Genomic DNA, 22,789 nt, shown 5'->3' on the forward strand with positions numbered 1-22,789 from the left:
CCTCTGATTTCTTTGCTTCCATTGGCTTGATTTGGTATCAAGAGTTGTTCTTACAGAGTGCCACAAACTGGTCATGTTAGATTACACCATTTCTGCCTGTCCACGGGAGAGGTTTCACCCTATGGCAACTTAACTCTGATTTTCATTGGAAGCCTTTGATATAGTTCAAGGGCATAATAACAACTCTGAAATAATTCCAGTGTGGCTTCTAATATCAAGACACAAATACCATTCACCCTTTAAAAAAAAACTTTGAAAGCAAAAGGGAACCACATAAATATATTACTTCCAAATACCTTTGAAGTCAAGAGAGTAAGGAGAGGCAGAGTTTGAACTCAGAAAACTTCATTCTCTAGTTGTGCCTTGAGTCGTGCAGCACATTTTAAAGATCCATTTGCAATAATCTACTAAAACAGTGAGTGAAAGACAGAACTCATAAAAAGCCTGTAAAAATCCAAATGCTCCAGCTATTACAGATTTCTAAAAATAAAGCAGAGTAGGTTTCAGTAGCAATAATAAGCTGCATCTTATCCATATTTCAGATTTAAAAGAAAAATATGGCTGTCTTTTAGTACTCATTGCTCAGAGCAAACCATGGCTGCTTCTGCCTCAAAAAAAAAAAAAAAAAAGAAAAAACAAGACCACAAATACAAGTGAGCTTTCAGCTTGCTGTTGTGTTCCTTTTCATTTGTCCTTTAAGTTTATCTAGCTGCTTCTGCACCCACTTTCACAATGCATAGGCTGTCGTTCCATGACCTAGCATTATTAAATTGCACTTATCAATCATTCTTGCCAGGAATGCCATCGCCAACTACATTAAAGAAGTCAGAGAAGTCTGGTTTCAGCAGTCCCTCGCCTTCGCAGACCTCCTCCCTTGGAACGGCTTTCACACAGCACCATCGACCTGTCATTACAGGACCCAGAGGTGAGGCTTAACCCAAGAGCCCCCAGGCAGCTTAAACATTAGCCACGGCACCCCCTGCCTTTCCACGGACAGTCATCACCTCGTGTCACCCACCCAACGAGTGGCTGGTTGTGCTTCAGGACCTTGATAACCCAGAGGTTGTTAGCTACCAAGATCTGCGTTTGGTTTTCTCTAGGCTGGGCTGTTCAGCTGTTCAAGAGCACCTGTGATGGAAATACTGGTGTCTGGGGGCTCGGGGTTTTGTTTGAAGAGGGTGGGGAAATGGACAGAAGGTCCTAGAGAGAGTGTCTTCTGCTTGTGTCCATTCAGAACCTAAGTTCAGTGTAACTGCTGGAGGTAGGGACCCATCACTCACTTCAGCCCCACGCCCGTGGCTTTGTTTCTTCCAGTCAGTGCTGGTGGTGTTGGGATCTGTGTGCTGAAGAACTGTCTTGTTAGGAGACTCCTTTGGAGTTGGTTCCTGCAATGCTTTGGCTGCTTTTCTTCACAGTACTCTTCTGGCTGACTTTCCAAGTACAAGAGATGTCCTCTGGGTCTAGGTGTGCTTATACATTTTTTGTTAGAAAGATGCATTTGCATTTTAGCCTAGAAAACTAAATACAGTACTCAGCTCACATTTGAAAAGGAACTCACTTGGGCACCGTAATACACACAAATGAATGAATCTTCTTACAAACCTCTTTGGAAGATATAAAAATAGGAGTGAATGGTTGTGACATGTCTCTTTCTGCTCTGAAATTTTGTCTCATTTAGAGAAGATTTTTAAGGAATTGGTGGAATGGTGAGGCATAAAAAGATGTATTAGCAATTCATCCTAGAAATTATTTTGAAATATCTGCTTGGTATTAGTGTGGTTTGACTGAGGGCAGCATAAACCAGGAGGAGCCTCTTTGTCTGCACAGTCCAGGTGATGTGGTGTGAAGCTGTGGCATTGCAGTAAGTTGAAATGAGGTCAGAATTGCACTTCATGGATTTCTGTGCTTTGTTAAATCTGCTCACTGTGGTTTGATTTGTTGTGGTTAATCCCATAACAATTATTTATTACCCATAGACACACAACTATATTTTCAAAGGATATTTGGGCACCTAAGTTCTATACAGATTTCCCAGGAAAATTAGACCTGAGCTGTCTGTTAAAAGCCTTGCTAATTGGTGATGTAAGTAGGAAGAATACCAGTGTTCCATTAACATTATATCCATTGCATATCAGCTGACTCTGAATTCCTATCCTTTAGAAGTTCAGCCTTTTAGAGTCAAGTTGTTGATTGATGAGTTAATAGGCCTTTATTTAGCTATGTTTAACCTCACACTGATTTTTTAAGATCATTGAATGCCTTTGTCTGCCCCTGCTTAGACTCTCTCTGTTTTGTATTTTTGTGTGGTTGGGAGAGGAAATGTATCACTGGTGAGGTCTTGTTTAAATCTCATCTACAGTCTGTTTTCACAAGACTTTCTCTGTGCACTGGGGAATATCCATCGGCTCTGTGAGAAGAACATTCTAAGACAGCCAGAATTTGAAAGGGCAAATACAATTATTACAGTTCCCTAATTCTGTTTGTTTGGAAGGAGATGTCTTTACTAACTCCATGAAAAAGTAACACCGTTTCTAACCTCAGTGGTTCCTAACAGGTTAACCAAAACTGTACTTCTGCAATATCAGTTAGAAGTGTTTTCTATTTTATGCTTGTTCACAGAAAAAGTCTTACAGACTTTCAGGAAAAAAAAAAATAAACCCTCTGAACCCATCCATGGATTCTTTAAGTGTCATCATCCTGGAAAAATCTTGTTCCAGACTTTGTTCTTTGTTCTTTTTGGATGTTCTTCTTCAGTATTCTTCTTCCACAGCACACTGGCTGTGTTTATTTCTTTTCTACAACAATCGTTCTGTTAGTAAAGAATAATATATTGAGACAGATTATTTTCTGCAAATCCAGCTTTGTTCTTTATCCCATTGCCTCCAGTGTACTTTAGGACAGTTAAGCAGAAGAGAAAAGCTTTTCAGGTATCAGAAGTGGCAACATAAAGAGAATAATGGAATCGAATCAGAGGCTGTAATCTTTGAGCAATTCACATCCACCATTAGTTCCTGGAAGTTGTACCTTTCTGCAGAAATGATAGGTGTAGTACAACACACACACATGACATTCTCTTTGGGTCCATCTGCACTATGTAAATGGTCAATGGAAGGGCATTCAGAGTGGTCTTTAGAAAAGGAAGAGCAGGATTGAACCTTCGGTCTGCAGAGGTAGTGCAGAGAAAGGAAAGATATGAGTAAGTAGGTCACCATCAGAGTAGGCTCCTCAGCCAGCTGAACAAGAAGGTTCCATCTCCTTCTGATGTTCATATGTGCAAGTTTCTCACTTGGATGTGTCTATGAGATGCATTTGTAAAGCATGATCAAAATAGACAGCAGAAGAGAAGCTGCAGACCATTCATGGCAGGTGTTGTCATTGACAACCAGTGATTTATAACTTCTCAGGAATATTCCCAAATCTTTCACGTGCTTCCAGACATTCCTTAGAATACAGTGCACATCCCGTGCCAGGGTGTCCAGGATACTGAGTGCCCTTCCTAGTGATTCCAACAATAAGTCATTCTGCAAACAAAATCTTGCTTGGAGGAGGAGTAGATCCTGAAGAGGATTTTTTAGCTATAAGGTGCTCCATTCAACTAACCCATTGGAACACCTCTGTTCTCATGGAATTGTCTTCCCTGTTCTGCCTTGTGGAAGGCTGTGCACTAGCTTCCTATCTGCACTGGTGCTGCTGCCAGTACTCAGCCCAGCTGGGCAGTAGCCAGCAGAAAGGATCTGAGCTGGCTGACCAAAGGACCAGATGTGCAGTGAGTGCTGGCACATGGATGCCAATGCTTCGGTGACTCCTCAGTAGTTCCAACAGATGGTGGTAAGATCCAAGTTTCTTTGGTGATAAGCTAGCAAAGTGATTCATGGAGCCTCACTTGATGATGGCAGTTTTTTGGGCATGACTCTATGAATACACCATATGTCTTCTCTGGACCAGTGTGGTTAGGATTCAGCGTCTGGCAGATGGTAAATTGATCACCTATAGGGTGGCTTTATCATCACTATCAGTTTTAAAATTTATTTCAAAGCATTGAAAATGCAAGCAGTTACATCTCCTACGCAGCATACTTTAGTTACCTGCAAGTTAGATTATTTGGTGATCAGCATAGCTCATCACAGTGCTCTGGTATTGCAAAGCCATCACGTCCTGCTGGCATCTTACAAAGTTTCCCAGACATTAGCCCACTTGAGCTCTTTACCAGATTTAAATGCTGTGGGAGACAGCAGCATTTAAGTAAGTGGTTCTGGGTTTTCATGTACTGCTACTTACACTCTAGTGACTTTATATCTGGAGCTGGCTGAAAGGTTAAATCGACCACGATCTGGTAAACCTGGCCCACACGGCAACCTGTGCCGTAGAGCATTCAAGCATTTCCACAGAACATGACAGCACAGGCACCCTGCAAGCCAAAAAGAAAAGAAGAAAAGGCAGGGAAAGGAAAAAAAAAATAGGGATGAGATGGTACGTTAGGAAGATAAATGAAGGAGAAACACAATTACAAGAGAAATACAGCATAAAGTACTGTCTAAAGTACATGCCCAAGGAAGTGGGTGTGTGAGCAGAAACAGAAAGTCAGCTTGTGGAGTGGTTTCCATTATATTAATTTACTCCATAATAAGCATTGCCATTGAGATTTTCATCAAGACAAGGTCTACCAGGGAAACTCTGCAGGATAGTGCTCTCTCTTTGTGCCAAAGTGGCAGAAACTCGATGCCATGTTTCCGGGAAGACATTGTACCCTTCTCTATCAAAATTCTCCCCAGGCTCACCAAAATATGAGTGCCTGTTTGCTGTCCTGTCAGGCAGGTTCAGGCAAATCAAAGTGTTAACTCTGGAGCTACACAAAGTAAAAGGACATTTTGTAATAGCCCCTTCCATGCAGCTAGCCATGGCAGCTCCTCGATGCTGGGAGACTGATGTAACCTTTTACCTTCCTTTGAATTTTGTCAAAAACAACACGGTGCAAGTTCATTATGATACAGACACCCCAGATCAGTGAACAGTATTGTAAAACGGCCAAAAGATGAGAGAACAACACCATAAGGGTGAGAAGGTTGAGTAGAAATGATAACTGATCCTGACCACCAGACGAGTGTTGCTTTCGTGGCAGCACGGAGGGATGCTCAGGTTTACAACGTCAGGGTAGCTCTGCAGGTGAAGGTTCTGCTTTTCTCCACTAGCTTTGAAATAGCATGATGCTGAAAGAAAAAGTTTCCTAACAGATGGCCTCAAGGTCAGGGCTTAGTAATTGCAAGATACACCACCCAAAGTGCCATCTACTCCCACACCCCAGGCAGGGGAGGGAGGGTAGAGAGGAAGGCTTGCAAACGGTTAAAGCTTCAGCTAAACAAAAGTCAGGAACCGTGTAATTAAAACTCTACCTTTGTTGTATTGTAAAGAGTTAGCCTGTGACATAGGAAATATTTAAAGGAGCAGGCTGTTCAGCTAATTTGTGTGTGAGTGAACTGCTTAGACAGTCCTATCCTAAATTAACTGTAAGGCCACCCACTGAGACTGCCTCATAAAGGGCCATGATTGCTCAGCTTCGTTTTGTATAACCGTTCAATAATTACTAGATAAATGCATAACTAAAAGCTCTATTACACTAATAATTTGTACTGAGATAGATGTATGGGACACCATGCTGGGTTAATTTGTCATCCTTGCAGCAAACTTCTAAAGAGGGCTCTTCTGCAGAGGAATTGTGTTAATATGTTGCTCCAGTGAGGACATGTTAGAGCAACAAGATGACTTGGTCGCTTAATCTCCTAAAGAGGCAAAATGCCTGGAGGGTAAGTGCCAGAAAGAAGAATGGGGGGTGATTAACACAGTGGACCCAGATTTAAACTCATCCCGACAAAAGGAGCTGATCTAACTGAGCAAAAGAATTGAAAAAGGGGAGTGTTAAAAACACTAATAGGATTTCATGCATCTCCCCCAAAATAATGTAAAAATAAAGTGCTGCAGGAGCAAAGTATTTTACCCACCCCTTACACTGATTCTGTGTTCAGATTCTTTGCTTTGTTTGATGTACTCATGAAGTTAAACTATATGCTTTAAATGGTGCAGTCAACTATAATATTTTTATCTCTGCTTTATGCTAAATTCTGCTAGCTTCAGACACACACAAAAAGCACATTATTGCTTTAAATATGGAACCCATGTTTAAGCATCAGAACTCTGGATTTTCAACCTCCTCTATTGACAGAACCATAAATCATGTTAAAGTTAAGTGAATTACTGTAGCGTGGAACTATAGCTTTAACAATGTTTATGTAGTATCAGCTTACCATCTACAGAATGAAAGGGGAAAAAAACACTGATATTAGAAATGGGAATATGGAGTCCTATTAACTTAACAGCAATATATCACTCCAAAGTCACAGATTCCATTACCATGCCCTTTTTAGTATCAAAGTGGAATTATATCATCACACACATAAAGGTTGTGGGTTTTAAGAAAATTTACATTTCTATTGTAAACTTATCAACTGCATTTCATTATAAGAAAGACATGATGCATTCTCCTAGCAGCAGTTTTTATCTTATATATAGGAATACATCATGTATAAACAATAATAATATGCAAAAGTTGCCAGCATTTGATGTGAAGTAGGAATTCTACAAATTGGTTAATTTAGGAGTGGTTTTTGACCTCTGGCCATGGTCTTGGAAGGTAGGAGTGCTCTATGCTCTTTGTAGGTATGGTTTTTATTTCTATACCTATGTAATCAGTTCTATAGCATTCTGATCTCTCAAAGACAGAAGAATTTTGACTTGTTTTAAAACAATTTGCTCAAAAAAGCCAACTTCACTGGCCCCCTGCCCGTGCCAGAATCTGGACGCAGTGCTCAGTTCAGCTCTACAGATTTTCAAAAAGCAGCCTGCAATACTTTCTGTCCAGAGCACACCAATAAATCCTGTGCCACACAGCTTTAGGAGGAGTTACTAGTAGTTGCTAGAAACGTGTGTTCTTTTTGCCTTGGGGCCCTGGCAAAATGTCCTTCTGCCTCCCACTTGCTGCTGCAAAAATCTCTTACTGAAAGATTATTTGTGAACAAAGGGTGCAGGTGCCTTATACCACTCTTCAGAGCAGGAAAAGGGGCTGAGAGTCAGCCCTGGCAAGGAGTTACCAGGGGTCTGTTTTTTCAGCAGTGCTTATCCAGCCACCTGCACTTGACTTCTGGAACTGAGAGGGGGGGCATTCTGCAGTTCAGTCCTTCTTCTTGATGTCTGTGGACAGGAACAGATTCTCCATCTATCATACTTAGGGTATTTGTATATCAGTTGCATTGGTCAGCTATTTATGTTGTATTTTGACTGTTTCATCTACGTTTGCCTCCATAATGTGGAAGTAAAATACCAGTTTCACCCATACTAGGAGGGCATGGCCTATTTTTGTCCTGCTGCCCTGTGATTCCCCAGCCTTGCAAATAATTATGCAAGACTGGATCAGTTGGAGTTTAACTCCCCCGTGGACCTGACAGCCGTGTTACTAAACCTTTGCACCATTTTGGGACTTTAGCAATACTTAAGTTTTCCACTGATCTGGATTCCCTTTAAAGGGCTGGTCCTAGGACTGCTCAGTCCTACTGACAGCAGCTCAGTGTTTTAAGAAGAGGCAAGTCCTTCCTAACCTGAATAAGAGATTGCTCTTATTATTTATCACCCTGAAGTCTGTTCCTAATGGGCAGTGAGAAAAACAGGGACTTTCAGAAACCATTTGAAGAGTTACAGGGACACAGCTCCCATTGAAATTCAAAAGCAGTTAATGAATTCTTTCTCCCTCTGCAAATCCCAACCTAAGTTTCTTAATTTTTTTTTTTTCTTGTTTGGGTAACTGCTCTCATCAGAAAAAAATCTGGGGGCTTAAAGCTATTGTTTTAGGTTTCTATTCTTTACCTCTTGTATTGTATTATACATAGAAGTGTAAGTTCCTTTCAACAAATTTGGATTATTGCCAGATCTCCTTATTAAAAAGTCACTCTTCATATTTCCGATAAACACAGCTGTTTCATGGTGTTTGAAAGCATTTCACATCAGCCAGCATGGTGGCTTAGCCAATTAGTACTCTAATATGGTCAATTTTCAGAATAAGTACCTTTGGGGTACAAAGGGTGGGATACATCTTGCATAATTTGAACTGGCACTTGCATCACTTAAATGCTAGGAGAAAGCTTACAGCACACAAGGAGTTAAAGCAACTTAGAAGCCTGAAGTGGAAATATCTAGCAGAACAAACTGTTCTATAACATTTCCAGGGAAATGACTTTTAAAAAAATACTTTCTTAATTGTAATGAAGCCAATTAAAATGGCCTCAAAAACAAGCTGATAAAAATGAGCCTGTTTCATTATGATTATAATGTTACTATTTCTAGGTAGATTGATGAGTGTTTAATGAGCTATTAGTAAACTTAATTATCACTTCATAGAAGAGGTATCTGAGTGTTGTGCCCTGGTGAAGCCAATCCACTGTTGGCCTGGTCTGATGGACCAGTGAAGGTACCAGTGGGTTTGATTCTCCAGACCACTCCTGCTTTGAACAGATGAGGAGGGCAGGCTGATGGTAGCCTTTTCCCAAGCAGGAGAAGAGCAACATGAAATGACCCTTTCAAAGGTCTGCAACAACTTTAGGAAGAAAGGCATCCCATCCAGACACCTAGACTTGAAGGGATTGACAGGGCTTTTTGGAAGAGGAGATGGAAGGTGGATGGATCAAGATGTATCCCCCATATGTTGGGCTGTGCTGGTGGAGAAATCTGTCTGAGCACAGCAGGTGGGATCATGAAGTCCCTTTGCCACATCAGTGAGCACTCCCTGGGTGATGGGATCCCATGCTTTTTATTTGGACTTCTCTTTTGTGCCAGGAGAAGGACCTAAGGAGGGTACTTAATATCTGAAGGAAACTATAACCTGTTTCAAACTAACTGGTTCTTTAATCTGATCACTCACTTGAATAGAATTCACCATTCACTCTTACTCGTTTGCCTAAGACATGAGAAGTGCTAACCAAATCAGTGAGTGCTAACCAAATGAATGAGTACTAACCAAAGCAATGAATGCAACTTCTTTTCTTAGTTACATAGTTTGTTATTGGCTGCTACAAACCAAGGAGTGAAAAGGCCAGGCTGCAGAATTAGATGCCTGAATTCAGCATTCTGAAAAATCCTCTTAATTTTGTGCTGCACAGCACCACAACCTTATAAAACACTAGAAGATCCAGTATAGCATGCAGTTGCTGTACTGCATAATTATTTGGCCCTAAAACAGTAGTTTTAAGATAGTGGTCTATCTGTTGCAGGCCACCACACATTATCATCTCATTTTCAATAAAAAGTCTGGGATGTTTCAGATAAGCTTCAATGGAACTAGAATCTTGTGTGCTTTGAAATATTTATGCTTGCCTTGAGATGGAAGGGTAATTTCTGCCTCCAACCCCCTGTCCCCCCCAAATAATAGATTCAATAACACCAGATAGTCCAACTCCTCCATACCTACAGCAGGTAGAAATGAAGTTCTGACCTGGGATATGCATACTTTCATAGGCTGTAGAGCTTATATTTTATGTCAGTTAGTGAGGTCAATAATAAAATATAAATGTCACAGGCTGAAAGACGCCAAGAGAAATATGGTTTGGCAGCATGAAGCTGCTTAGAGATACATAAATAATAAGTCAATAAGTAAATAAATAATAGACAAAGACCTGTTCTATCCTCCATTTGAAGACCCAAAGAATTTACAATCACTGATTCAGACTTGTGATATCCCATCAGAAGCACCTAAGTAGTAATAGCTCCTCCTTATGCAGAGGAACACTTGCATCACTCTAGGCAGGGTTTTCAGAAGCAATGGCTTGCTAATTTTTAGTAAACATCTCTGAAATTTATGACTGAAGGGGTTTGTCTGTGATCATGTGCCCCTTTTAGAGGGCAACAGGGAAAATAGCAACCTGCTCCACTACCTCACTTCCTTTAACTGATTAAAAATGTTTGTGAGGATCCAGATACTTGGAAACACATCTGTGTTCTGCACTCAGAACTTGTTTGAAGAGTCATTTTTGCATACAGCAGAGTTGCTGACCTGAGCAAGGAGTAAGGATCTGTGTCTGGGTCTGTATTTAAGGTTTTTAGACTTTGGCTGTTAGTTCCCCTCTCTAGTATAAGGCAGGCATCCTTAAAATGTTAACCAGTTTAATAGTAGATTCTTACTCTGATCAAACAGCCCTTTCTTCTGCCACTTGAGGAATTTAGGATTTCCCCATCAGAGACTGCAAAAAACAAAACTTTTGGGGATCCTTATTCCATTTGGTACTTCTCATGCAACTCCACCAACCTGGAGGGAATGGACCCTACATGTCAGTGTATGGCACAGGCTGAGGACCAGTACCTGTTCAGTCTTGTTCCCTTCCAACAGTCTTGCCTGTGATCAGCAGAAAGCCCTTCAAGGCAGTTCCTCTTTGGCTAAGACTCCAAAGAGGAGCCTCTTTCTCCTTCTTGCAGCTCTTTATCTTCCTGAATCCTTGTTGATCATTTCTGCATTCATTTTTCTTCTCTCTCTGTTTTTGGGAAGATGACCAACAAATGTTTTCGTCTTTATTTTTTACCCTGACATCCTGAGGAGGTCAAGGCAACAGAGGAAGACCCAATACTTCCATGCCTATGTCTTCCATGTAGCAAATCAAATTACTAAATGAAGAGCCACATTTTGGAAAAGCTAAACACAGTGTTGTCTGAGGGCCAGTTTCAAACTTCCTCATGTTCCCTCCCTACAATTTTTTATTTCTTGTTTGGTTGAAATAGCCTTTCTGTCTCCTTTTCAGCCAACAGAAGAGAGGGAATGAGTTTGTTACCAGATATGTACAAAGGACAGTGCAGTTGCATAACAATATCTAATAGTATTAACAGAGCTGGTGCTATTTTTTAATAAATATTCTTTAAAATTCCAGTCTGTTTTTTACTTATTAGACACTTACCCCATTAAATTTCCTTTCTCACTTTTGTCTTCATCTTTCATTTGGCATACAAGGAAAGGAGGAACTACCAAAGGAGATACGAAAGAAGAGAGGAAGAATATGGTTAAGGACAGAAATGTTGTATGCTAAGGAAAGTTTTGTAGTAGTCATCAGAACAATCCCCATCAGCTTTTGTTGAACAAATATGGGTGGCAAAATATTTTGACAGGCTCTAAAAAGACTGATGCTTCTGGGAGAAGGTGGTGGTGATACGTTCATACCTGTAAAGTGGCTATGATGTAAGTGTCATTATATCAGTTACACCTCAGGGGTTGGTGTAAGTGAGATCAGAGGCTGACACCTTGGGTGGAATTTGCCTAACTGAAGGTGCATGTATAGACTGGCAGTATCTGCCTCAGGGCTGGTATGGGTGGGCTCTCTTCACAGCCACTGGTGGGCCAGCCAGTGTGGCCAGTGAAGTCCCATCAAAGGTAGTGGTCTGGTTTTGGATGAGGTGAATGTCTCCTTAGACACCATTGGGTTCTGTTTAGTTCTGTATTGGTTCAGAGATAATTAGCTGCATGGTAGGCACTCACATTTACCAAGGTGAATCCCATAAGGTATCTGCTTTTATTAGCAAAGTCACAGCCTCTTCCAGGAGTTTGAGGGCAGGAAAATAGCCTTCATTTCTTCTTTTGAAGGTCTGAGTTCTTTATCTGAAGAGTTTTCAAACACACCATCATTTAAGATGCAAACCCAGAGCAAAAGTGATCTGTCTTAAAAACAAGCAAGAAATAATTAGCTAAGTTTATTAAAAAAAAATAAGAGATAAGGCCAGATGTGCAGACAGGTTGAACAGGCTGGGCACACAGGTGGTTGCCTTGGCCATGGACTGTCAACATTTCCATAACTCAGAGTGTGGGATGTGCTGCTGCTTGTTTCCTTCTCCCGTGTGCAGCCTTGCAGAGCCCACACCTTGGTGGGAGGACACTGGTTTCCAGTCCAGCCCACGTGCCACAAACTCTGGTTGTTGTGAGCCAGGTATAGACCATAGAAGAGGTTCCATGGATATATGCTGTGATCAGGGAGAGCAGGAGGCTGTGTGCTACCTTCTGGTTTCTCACCTCCTCATCTTTCAGTGGGGTTTTCCTGTTCAGTACCACACGTTTAGCCTGGGTTTCTCTTATTGAGGGGAGGAGGACTGGCAGGGTTCACAAGGTCACAGGGGGGCTTTTCATGGTGAGGATGAGAGCTTCATCTTCATCCCATCTCAGCACCCCAGGCACCAGTGCAGCTCTTCTTGGTGGTGGTGTCAGTGCAGTCATTCCTATACAGTCGTGGAGAAAGAAGTACAGAGAAGTGCTGCCCAGCCAACCCTTAATGAATGTTTACAGGGTAATGCAGTTGGTTTCCTTGCTGCTGGCTCTGAGTACTTGTTTTATCCACGTATTCAGGCTTTGATTTTGCTAATGGTTTAATAATGCTTCAGAAAAAAATTATTAATAAAGTCTCGTATTATTAAACTGGTGATGAAGAAGGCTAAACAGCAGGTTTTAGCTTTTATTTAACTGAGGCTTTTTCATAACATCCATCATGAAATGAGTGTTTGCTCATTTGTATTTAATTTTAGTTAACCTTCCTGCATCTCTCCCAATTTTTCCAAAAGTGCCAAAGGCTTTTTTTCCCTCTTGTATATTTAACTTACTTCAAAGCCAACACAGGAGTTTCTGTAGGATATTACCTCCCTTGCAGAGGCTTTATCTAACTGGTTATGTGTGGGGTACAAGTGCAGGATAACCCTTGAAAGATTAGTAGGCAAGCATGGCAGAGGAGCAACTGGGACGTAATGATGACTGTTTTGGTGAGAAATAAACTATGATTTACAGATGAGCTTCTGCTCAACCAGATTAATTGGCCATTCTAAAGGAAAAGTGAATTCTCATATTAGAGGGGAAAGGGAGAATTCATAGTATTACGAGTGGCAGCAGTTACCACCTGATGGTGACAACTAACAGTGGAAAGTGCTGTTTGCTAAAAGGGGTCCAACCCAGTCTTTCTTGAAGGCCAAGGAACTGGGCAAAGGTGTCATATAATGCAGGAGAGCATCAGGCTCTCCAGCTGCACTTGTAGTTCTGCTGAAATCAGCTGAGGGTAAAATCTGTCATTGCCAATGGGCCTGTGTACATTACACCTTTACACCTTCACTGTAGTACATTTTCCAGCTGGCTTGTTGGCCCATAAATTCACCAAATTAAACTTCATCCCTGAATGCAAGCTGGGGGCTTGCTGAAGGTTTGAGCCTGACATTATTCAGGAGAAATGGAAATGCAATTTTCAAAACGATCTCACCACTTTGTGCACGTTCATTAGATGAAAACACGTTACTTAAAATAAATGTTCCTAAACTGAAGTGGAAAAAAAAAAAGACCCAACAACAGGAAGTGTTAGACCATCTTTAAATTATCAACCATTTATAGTGCAATATAAAATGGATTCATATGTGCAAATCCAAGTTATATGAAGTGTCAATTAAACCAGCCCTAATCTCCCAAATACATTTTTTATTGCCTGATTGATGAGGACTGCTCTTAAGGTGATGAATAGTTTTCACTTTGACAAAGGACTGCTGATTCCTTTATACGTGTCCACTAAAAACACAGAAAGTCCTTTAAAATGTCTGGCTCTTGGTTTTCCTTGGTTTTCAGGATCTAGATGAAGTGAGCATAGGACACAATGTGGTCTAAGATATTCATTGTGAAGATCAGATGTATAAACAGTACTGTACCTTTTAAAAAAAAGCCTAAAACTACAATAGCTTTAAACTGTTTTGTTTCCCAAAGGCAAAACTCTCTATAACTTCTTTGTTTTCTTTCCTATAGCAAGTCCACATGCAACACCATCGACTCTTCATTTTCCAACATCACCCATTATTCAACAGCCTGGGCCATACTTCTCACACCCAGCAATCCGCTATCATCCTCAGGAGACTCTGAAAGAGTTTGTCCAACTTGTCTGCCCCGACGCTGGTCAGCAGGCTGGACAGGTGGGGTTCCTAAATGTAAGGAAGCCGTTTTTATTTCTTCAGAAGTGTTTGTCCTATGTAAAAATTAACCATGGGATTCTGGGATTATTTTAACAGCATGTCGCATACAGGAACACACCTTGAATAAGTCATTAGAAGGAGGAAAAAACACCAAACAAAACAAACCCCAACATAATGCTGCTACTGCAAAAGTATTGAAAAAAAACAACAAAAAGCCTCCCCAAAAAACCACTCGACCACATTGTGGTGAAATTAACTTGAACTGTCAGAGGAGCTGATGATACAGTGACCTTCTGGGTCCCTCCACAAACGACTTTGCTGCATGCATTGTAACCCTGGTGGAACTGGGGTTAACAAAATATGAAGGCAGAATAATTTTTATTAATTATTTTTGAAGTTCAGGGGATAGTGGGGGGGGGGAAGGAGCAGGAAAAGGGAGGGTGAGAAACAGATGTTTCAGATCAGCTAAGTTCATTAAAAAAAAAAAAAATACTGCCTTATAGCACTTTAGATCAAGTTGACCAGTACTTGAACTCAAGATGTTAAAAGTACAGTTTATTATGGTTTGTTATTTCTGTAAGCAGTTATCTTTTCCCCTTATCTCTATGAAAAATTAAGCAGAGTTCCAAAGCTTCAAATAACCATTTTCTTTTTTTTTTTTTTTTTTAATCAAATAAAGTGAATCATCTTGCTATTATTGAAATAGTATTCCGGTCAAATACAGAATTTATAAATTTTATGTAAATCAAATCTAAAATAATGCTCTGAATATTTCATGAAATGCAATGCATGTAACATTTTCCAGCCAATGAAGTAATAACTGGCAAAATTACTGCTTCTCTCCTGACATACATACGTTTGGAAGTGTTAATGAGAATTAGTTTAATTATTAGCATCTAATTTATTACACTTATTTAATAAGCTATATTGTTCTCAGTGCTTTCTTTCCCCCAGCAGAAAAACTGACTGTACTTATTCCAGCCAGTACTGGCTTTGAATAATGTCTGCAATATGTTAGCAGATACATTTATGTCTAGACAACAAATCAATACAGTGCTTTTCTTTTTCCTTGAGTATTCATTTGCTTAATTTATCCCAAACCATTCAGCATTATGAACTGTTAGCACACTCACAATGAACATACAGCAGGGGTCTTCTTGGCAGGAAAGGGCCCTAATTGTGAGACAAGATAGTGCTTGAGAGATGTCACCAATATATTAGTTTATTAAAGGTGCTGGGTGTTGGAAAAATAAATATCCCTGAAGGATTGCTTCTTACTGCAAACACTGGTAACTGCAGGCTTTGAAGTCAGTGGGAGTGCTGCTAAGTTAAAGGCAGATGAATTGGAGTCTTATTTATGCCCTGAACCATTTTTGCTCCAGCACAAGTGATTTGCACCTACACAACTTGAAGGCCTTTTGTCAGTGCCAAAGCAGGTGAAATGAAAATCAGGTCCCAAGCGCTTGCCAGAGTATTTTGTCCCCAGTAATTCAGGCTAATGGAAACCCTAACAGGAATTAAAATATTATTTTCTTTAAGAGTATTCAGAATATGGATCTGTGTTTAAAGCTGAGCTTTTATCATCAATGGAAAAGCCAATGCTCAGTGACAGAAGAACTGCAGTGAGATCAATTTGTAGAGTGCTGTCGAAAGTGATCTCATCATTTTTGTCACTAAAATGGAACACCTGATTCACAGGCTGTCCTACTTTCTCTTTATAATGGTATTTGGCATCTGTCTGTATGGTTTTCAAGTGTCCAGGCCATCTTACATTTAAAATATAAACTTAACAAGTTGGGGGAAGGGGAGGCTTTTTATTTAAGCCTGCTTCTTGTTATTGTGATACTAGAAAACACATAGATAGGTTTTTCTGGTGACAAATTGAAAGACCACACTTGTATAGCTGGGCCCACTCTGCTTGTGACCCGCCACATCCCAGACTAAATGGAGGGGTTTTTTTCCTAATATGTAAAATAAAGCAGTTCTAAGGTTAGTTGTTTCTCCACATGATCCTAATGGCAACTAAACTGTGAGCTACACTATTGCTAATTCAAAAGGGATATGGGAGAGCAGTTCCTTTAATATATACTCATTCATTTTCCTGTAATAAGATACCAGCATGACTTTTAAGACCACCAAAAATGCTTGTTTTTCCTCTTAATGAGCAGTATCTTTAAGAAATTTACACTGAAGTCTGAAGCACTGATATCCTAAGGGTATAACAGAGGCACAGAACTGGGGGATTTAAGGAGTCAAAAATACTGCATGAGCTCTCACTGAGCATGACTTGGTGGCTGCAGGAAATGTAAGGAGTAGCAGAATTTAATCCAGGGCAGTTCAGAGCAGTTGCTGATAGGACAGATGTTTACAAGGGAGAATTTCCATGGTTTCACAAGGTTCACAGAGTTTGAAACAAAGTTCCTTGAAGCCAATGGAGAATTTGACACAGGACATTCTTTACCACCTCTCAAGTAATTGCAAATGTGTCTCACGTAGCTTTCAACTAGATTGTTATTACCGGAGGTTCCTCATAGCTGATTTTTAGTATAATTTTTGTCTGTTTGCTTGTTTTTCGGCAGCCCAATGGTAGCAGCCAAGGCAAGGTGCACAATCCATTCCTTCCTACCCCAATGTTGCCACCACCACCTCCGCCACCAATGGCTAGGCCTGTGCCTCTGCCAGTGCCAGACACAAAACCTCCAACTACATCAACAGAAGGAGGGGCCACCTCTCCCACTTCTCCAAGTAAGTATAGACGGAGCGGGAACCAAGAGCTATCGGCAGCGCCCACCGTGCTGCAGAGGTTCAGAGATGAGGGCTGGACTCGCTCTTGGGAAGCAGGAGACCTCTCTGCTCTCTATATGATGGACAAAATTCTGAGCTGGCTTTATATTAAGGAGAACAGAGCTTAAGAGTTAGCTTCTGACTTGGTTTGGCATTTCACATAATCATGGATGAGAGAAACCAAGACCAGTAGCTAAGCTGTGACACAGATTGGGACCATTGGGATCTTGTTTGCTGTCATGAGGAGACAGTTTGGTAGCTTGAGTCAGGCTTTAGAAGATAGACACTACATGGAAGTCAGGCAGCTTCATCAAAAGCCTTGTTGCTTCTACATACAGGGCTAAACTAGCAACTCTTTTGAGTTCACTTCATTTATAGTTCTTTTGGGAATAAATCTTCCTAGATTAACCCAGACGTCTTTCCCTTATGACTTGCTTCCTGAGCCCTGCATTTTGGGCAAGAAGCTATGGTATTTCTTAGGCCCAGGGAGAAAGCTTTAATCCTTTCTCCACCACCCACACGGCTCCCATATGTATTTTGTGTAGCCACAAGTCAAATATACAAATTCCTGGATACACACTTGGGGATACCACTTTGGACTCACTCTGCTGGGAAACAAATCCGATTCAGCTGGGTTTGATGCTTTAAAAAAGTCTGGATGTTCAGGGAGTTAATTGTGAAATGATTTAATGAAGCTATGCTCAAACTGACATTTAAAAACAAAAGGGAAGCTTTCAGTGCTTTAATGGCAACTGTAGGGGACTTGTTCCACAGTGAAGGGGAGCCCAAATAACATCCACAAACAAAAATCAATCTAATCGAAAGAGCAAATCCCATTGTGTGCTTTTCAAGCTTATTATTTAAATGCTATATGCAGCCACTGCTTGATGTGCAGAGAGGTATTTGCTATGCAGACCATGTGAAGCCTACATTTTTAAAGCTTTATATACTGTTGAGGAGCTTTGCACAGATTCCAGGGGGCATTTTTAAAATCTGGTAGTTCTGGGTGTTTTGCATTGCCTTCTGCTACTCACTAGTGCACAACTGCAAACTCAGCAAGATGCTCTGGCTCTCTTTGAAATTAAAATGGTTTTAGTATGAGACAGTCTGGTAAGATTGTGAACATGATCTTCTAGAATCAGGACTTCTAGAATTGATCAGCAGATTTTTGTTGAGCTAAGGAGTTGATTCATTTCCCTCCCCTCCACTCCTCTTTCTGACCTTAGACCAACACTTGCGCTATCAGGAAGTTTTGATGCTCTCTGATGGGAGATGTGGTCTTTAAAGTCCTATCAATAAGATTCAGCAGTGGAAGCTAAAAGGTTAATGTTTACTCATAGTTATCACTGAATACAGTCAGAAGTGCCTGACTATTTCCTTGTCTTCAGAACCAGGAAAAATGAAACTAGGTCAATGCTTATTTGTCGTTACGGTTGTGACTCAGTTTACTGGCAGCGTGTGGTGGCTAAAATTAAAAAATTCCCAACATGATTTTAGCAGTAATCTTAATACTTAAATATTTTTTGTGTGTGTGATACTGTGACCATATAAAACAAGCTAAATGTGTGCCTGGCCTGATTCTCAGCTGGCAGAAAAACTGGCATCTGTCCACTGAAGTTTGCAGAACATCACCCATCGGTATCGGCTGGGGCTGGTCACTGGGGCTCTGTGTTCAGCAGACAGCTGCCATGGTAATTGGGAACTGAGGTTTTTCTCAAGAGCAGCTAGTTAATGGTATTTAAACAAAAGATTAGGAAAATAATTACTGTTTGTTAATTAGCTACGCTGATGTCTAAACATATAGTGCTGTACATACTCAGGCACGCATCTTCCTTTTTGGTCAGGGTTTTGAATAAGTGGCTGGAGTTGTAAGGAAGCATGTAATTTAATTTAGGGACAAATTTTACAGAAAAGTAGATTATAGAGAATATTTTGTAAGAAAAACTATCACATATATACCACAGGCAATGGAAGTGGCTGGGTAAAACAAACCCAGGTTCCTAGCCTGGCAGTGAGAGTTTACTAGCAGGACCCATTGGACTCCTTTCAGTGTGTCAGTCAGTACCAACCCTCCATTTTCATCTGTGTTTATTTTTTCCTTAACTAAATATTAGCCTTCAAATAGCAAGTGCAGATTCACCAGAGTTGCACAAAAGCCTCACAAGAAGGTGTTTTCCATGGTTACGAACTGCTCGAGTGCACCGGTTCTGGGAGTGTCGCTGGGTTATGGCTGAGTGCCCTGCAGAGCTTTAGGATATTGGAAAGTCACTTATGCAACAAAGGCAGGAATGATGTTAGGTTTTGGCCAGACTCTCTCCTTAGCTGTGTGGAAGAGAATGAAGCCCCCCCCCCAAAGGAAATGGAGTGAAAGAGGTTGGCATTTGCTCCATTCTCCTTCCCTTTTTTGGTCTAGCAGAAAGCCCTTTGCAGAAACAAAACGCAGTTATGGCCCTACCAAAAATTGGAATATGGCCCTCCTGGGGGGTGCAGGAGCCAGGAGCAGCTGTTCAATACAGCCTGGCCTCCTGGGAATGAGAGCTAAAAATCACAACAAGGTGGTTAATGATTCTCAGAGCAATAGTGAAACTCTCCAGCTGTGACATTAACCAAAACATGAACATTAGTGCTGTCCAAGGAAGGAAGAGCCCCTGGAGATGCACACCAGGGATTTGCTGCTACTAGGTGGCCAGGCATGCTCTGGGAGTTGAGAATTTCAGCTGCCAATACTATCCCTTTGGAAAGCCAGAATTTTCCTCGGTGAGATGACACAATGGAGATAGGATTCATGAGGTTTGGGAGGGTTCATTTTTCCTCATAAAAAGCCTTTTCAGTAGAACACATCCTTGCTATCAGCAGCAGTTCCCAAATTATCTTATCTCAGATCTCTTCTCGATTTTGCTTGGTTGGTAACCCATAACAAACACAACACAATGTTTTGTTGAACTTGACAGTCTGGGTTTAATATCTCGTTGCCCAAAGAAAACACCACCTCCACTACATGCCAGTTGGACTTTATCACTGTCATAACTAATCCAAGTGTTAGAATCTGTGGCCTTCATTCCAGTGCAGTCTAAGATGCTGCCATCCTCAACACCAAGATCTTTAAAAAGCATTTTTATACTAAATGTTATTTGCTAAGGTTCAGAGCTCTACATGGGGAGAAACTTAGCTATTTTCCCTTGTTGGGCAAGATTGTGAGCACTTTATGTCCCTTTGCACAAAGGAGTTTTTGTGTTAAATAGCATTTGTGTCAGGATGAGAAGAATGATTTTGTGCCTATAGTACTGGATTTATAATCAGATTGGATTTCTCTCCCTTTCTCTGCTATGCGTTGACTGAGCACCCTCTGGGCAAGCCATTTTAGCTTTCTGTTTGCTCCTTTCCCCATCCATAAAAAAAGAGGGTGATGACTGTGTCATTTAATTTGTTAGAATTTGCAGTTCCCTCTCAGCTGCAGAATGCATTGCAGTAGGAATCACTGTCTTGTACTACGTTCTTCTAGTTAATTCTCTCACCACAACTCCACAACTGCTAAACTGACTCCTGCTCCTTTGAGAAACAGCACAGCTCTTCATATCAAGCACATGTCCCTGTCTTCTTGGTCTGTAAGAGAGAAACCTAGTGATACATCAGGTTATCACTCACCCCAACCACCTTTACCAACCAAAAGTTTATCTTTTTCATGCAGAGCAACACACTTCTGTACTTAATAGAAATTATTTCAGGAGAGTGTCTTTTAAATTAACATTCTCCTACTGCAGGCAACTTTAGAATACATGACATTCCCAAAACTGTTTGTTTGTCTTGTCTTCCATACAACTTCTTACCATCCTGGCTAAATATCAAAGCTGTCTGTGTGAGCAAATGTTCTTTCTCTGCCAGCTCCTGTTTTGCTTGTTCCTGAAGTGAAGCATCATAGCAAATCTGTGGCATCACACTCATTTCCTTGGCGATGGGCTATGATGTTGCAAAGAATCCTCAGTGAATCCAGTAGCAGAAAGACTAGGCTGGGCAGGAAGATGGTTCTATTCAAGCCCAATGGGCCAGGTATCAGCTTGTGAAAACAAGTGTAGGTCCATGCAGTTCCCATGGAGTAAAGCTGATAGAGATCATGAGAAGATCTGCCTCAGAGACCTGGTTTCTGTTCCTGATTTGTCTTTTCCCTTTCCTAAAAAGGATTTTGAAGACCACACCATAGTCTTAACCTATGTGCACTATAATATAATATGATATGATCTAGCTTTAGCCAGTGAGAGGAGTTTGCCCCATCCTAACCTCAGGACAGAGAATAGGGATCAGAAGTGGTAGGACTTCAGGAATCCCATCCCATGGCAAATGAGTATTTGTGTGAATGACAGTAAGATACAGCTAGAAGCTGTGTTGGGAATAGTCTAAGCAACTCTTGTTGCTCCCCTCTTTTCTGAACCAAATTTCACTGTGAGAGGAGTCCCTGCTAGTGTGTATTCCATGTCACCTTAGTCTTCTGAGCATAAATAACCCCTTACAAGCTGCCAGTGTCTCTTGACATTTAACAGTGAAATGGGACAAGCACCTTGGGAGAGTCCAGTGTAAGGCTTGCTCTGTATTTATGTCATTTTGGTACACTTCACTTCTTGGCTCTATCAGTGTAGTTACATGACCTTAAGGAAGTACCCAGCTGACATCCAAGTGTGCTCAGAAAGCAAGTTAAACATAGTTTGGAGCATTACAGGAGAAAGATACACATAGTAATTCACTCAGCAAGGTTTGAGGGGACTTTTGTGCATATTACACAGTTTTCAAATGCTTTAGAATTTTCATTTGAAGAGAGAAGCCATGTAAGACAGTGTTCTGATTGTTTTCTTTTGATTTTCTACCAAATATCACAGCAAAAGTATCTGCCAACAGGGAACCATAAACAAGATCCTGAGTTCCTTCCCTTCTGAGTGTTAACTTACCTGCTCCAAGGGATTAAATAGCCTCTCCACTGATTCTGCTTCTCTAAAAGTAGACCAGAAGAACCAAACAACAGATGTTCAATTTTTTTTTAAGCTGTAACTTAATTTTCCCCCCTGCAGAAGGAAATTTTAGTCTTGCACAACATAGAGTTCAGTAGTTAATTAAAGAAAAAATCATCAGAGAACAGTACAGAAAGGTAGGAATACATGGCACCAGCAAGAGATACCCTTTGCAAATTTGTGGCTTCTTTGAATTATTGAGCAAATTAACATGGTAAAAAAGGCAGGGAGAACATCTCACCAAATCTACTTGGTCTGTTTCTTCCTTGACTGGCAGATATGGATCACAACCACCATACCCGTTCATACTCTGATATGCAAACAAAATCATCTTGGAAAGATGAATTAGTGCACTTACAAATTCCTTTAAAACTTTGTGAAGGAAAAGTGTTCCTTGCATGATTTTGGCAAGTCCTAACGAAGTGTTGGGTTTTTGGAGAGAAAAGCTCACTTCACCAGAAATCTTAGAAGTCAGGAGTACCTTTTCTTCCCCTCAGATCAGCAAGAAGTTGAGATACTCTGTTCCTGGGATGATTTCAGGGGAATGATCTTTGAGCAAGTGAGGTGTCTGATATAACTGCAGGAATCAGGAGACACCATGAGATGTTTGTGAGACTTGGGTAGAGAGAGAAGCAGTTCTGCATGCTCATAGACTTAGGAACTCCTCTCCAAAGGATTTTGTGGGATGCAAAACGCTTGCGTGGCCTCAAGGATAGATCAGGCATTCAACAGTGAGAAGTTCCTTGTGGGCCATTAAATACAGGGAGTTCCTGAGCTGAAAATACTCACAGGGTTGGAAAGAATATGAGGAAGTCGATAGGTGACGTGTTTTGACTCTTCCCTCTGTGTCTGCTTCTGGCCCCTGTAGGAGAGAGCACAGTGGATAAGGTGAAGCATTGGTTTGATTCATTGCAGTCTTAAACCAGAGGCTCCTCCATCATTATGCCTCTTCACCAAACATTTTGCCTTCAGAAAGGCAGCAGACTTACATCTACACAGACAAC

The 22,789-nt window shown here is 40.9% G+C and overlaps 1 protein-coding gene across 10 annotated transcripts in view; it reads left to right on the forward strand.

Annotated features, from left to right (window-relative positions):
* NFIA (nuclear factor I A) overlaps positions 1-22,789 on the forward strand; it is a 249,966-nt gene that overhangs the window by 196,869 nt on the left and 30,308 nt on the right. For 6 of the 10 annotated variants that reach the window (XM_030454807.1, XM_030454800.1, XM_030454803.1 and 3 more), the window contains 3 exons: positions 797-925; positions 13,841-14,019; positions 16,584-16,749. In XM_030454807.1, the coding sequence (XP_030310667.1) occupies positions 797-925; positions 13,841-14,019; positions 16,584-16,749 (474 nt within the window). The remainder of the gene's footprint in view (positions 1-796; positions 926-13,840; positions 14,020-16,583; positions 16,750-22,789) is intronic. The other 4 variants (XM_030454806.1, XM_030454804.1, XM_030454799.1 and 1 more) reach the window with 3 other exon arrangements.

This window comes from Calypte anna, chromosome 8 (genome assembly GCF_003957555.1).
Source record: "Calypte anna isolate BGI_N300 chromosome 8, bCalAnn1_v1.p, whole genome shotgun sequence".
Classification (NCBI taxonomy): Eukaryota; Metazoa; Chordata; class Aves; order Apodiformes; family Trochilidae; genus Calypte; species Calypte anna.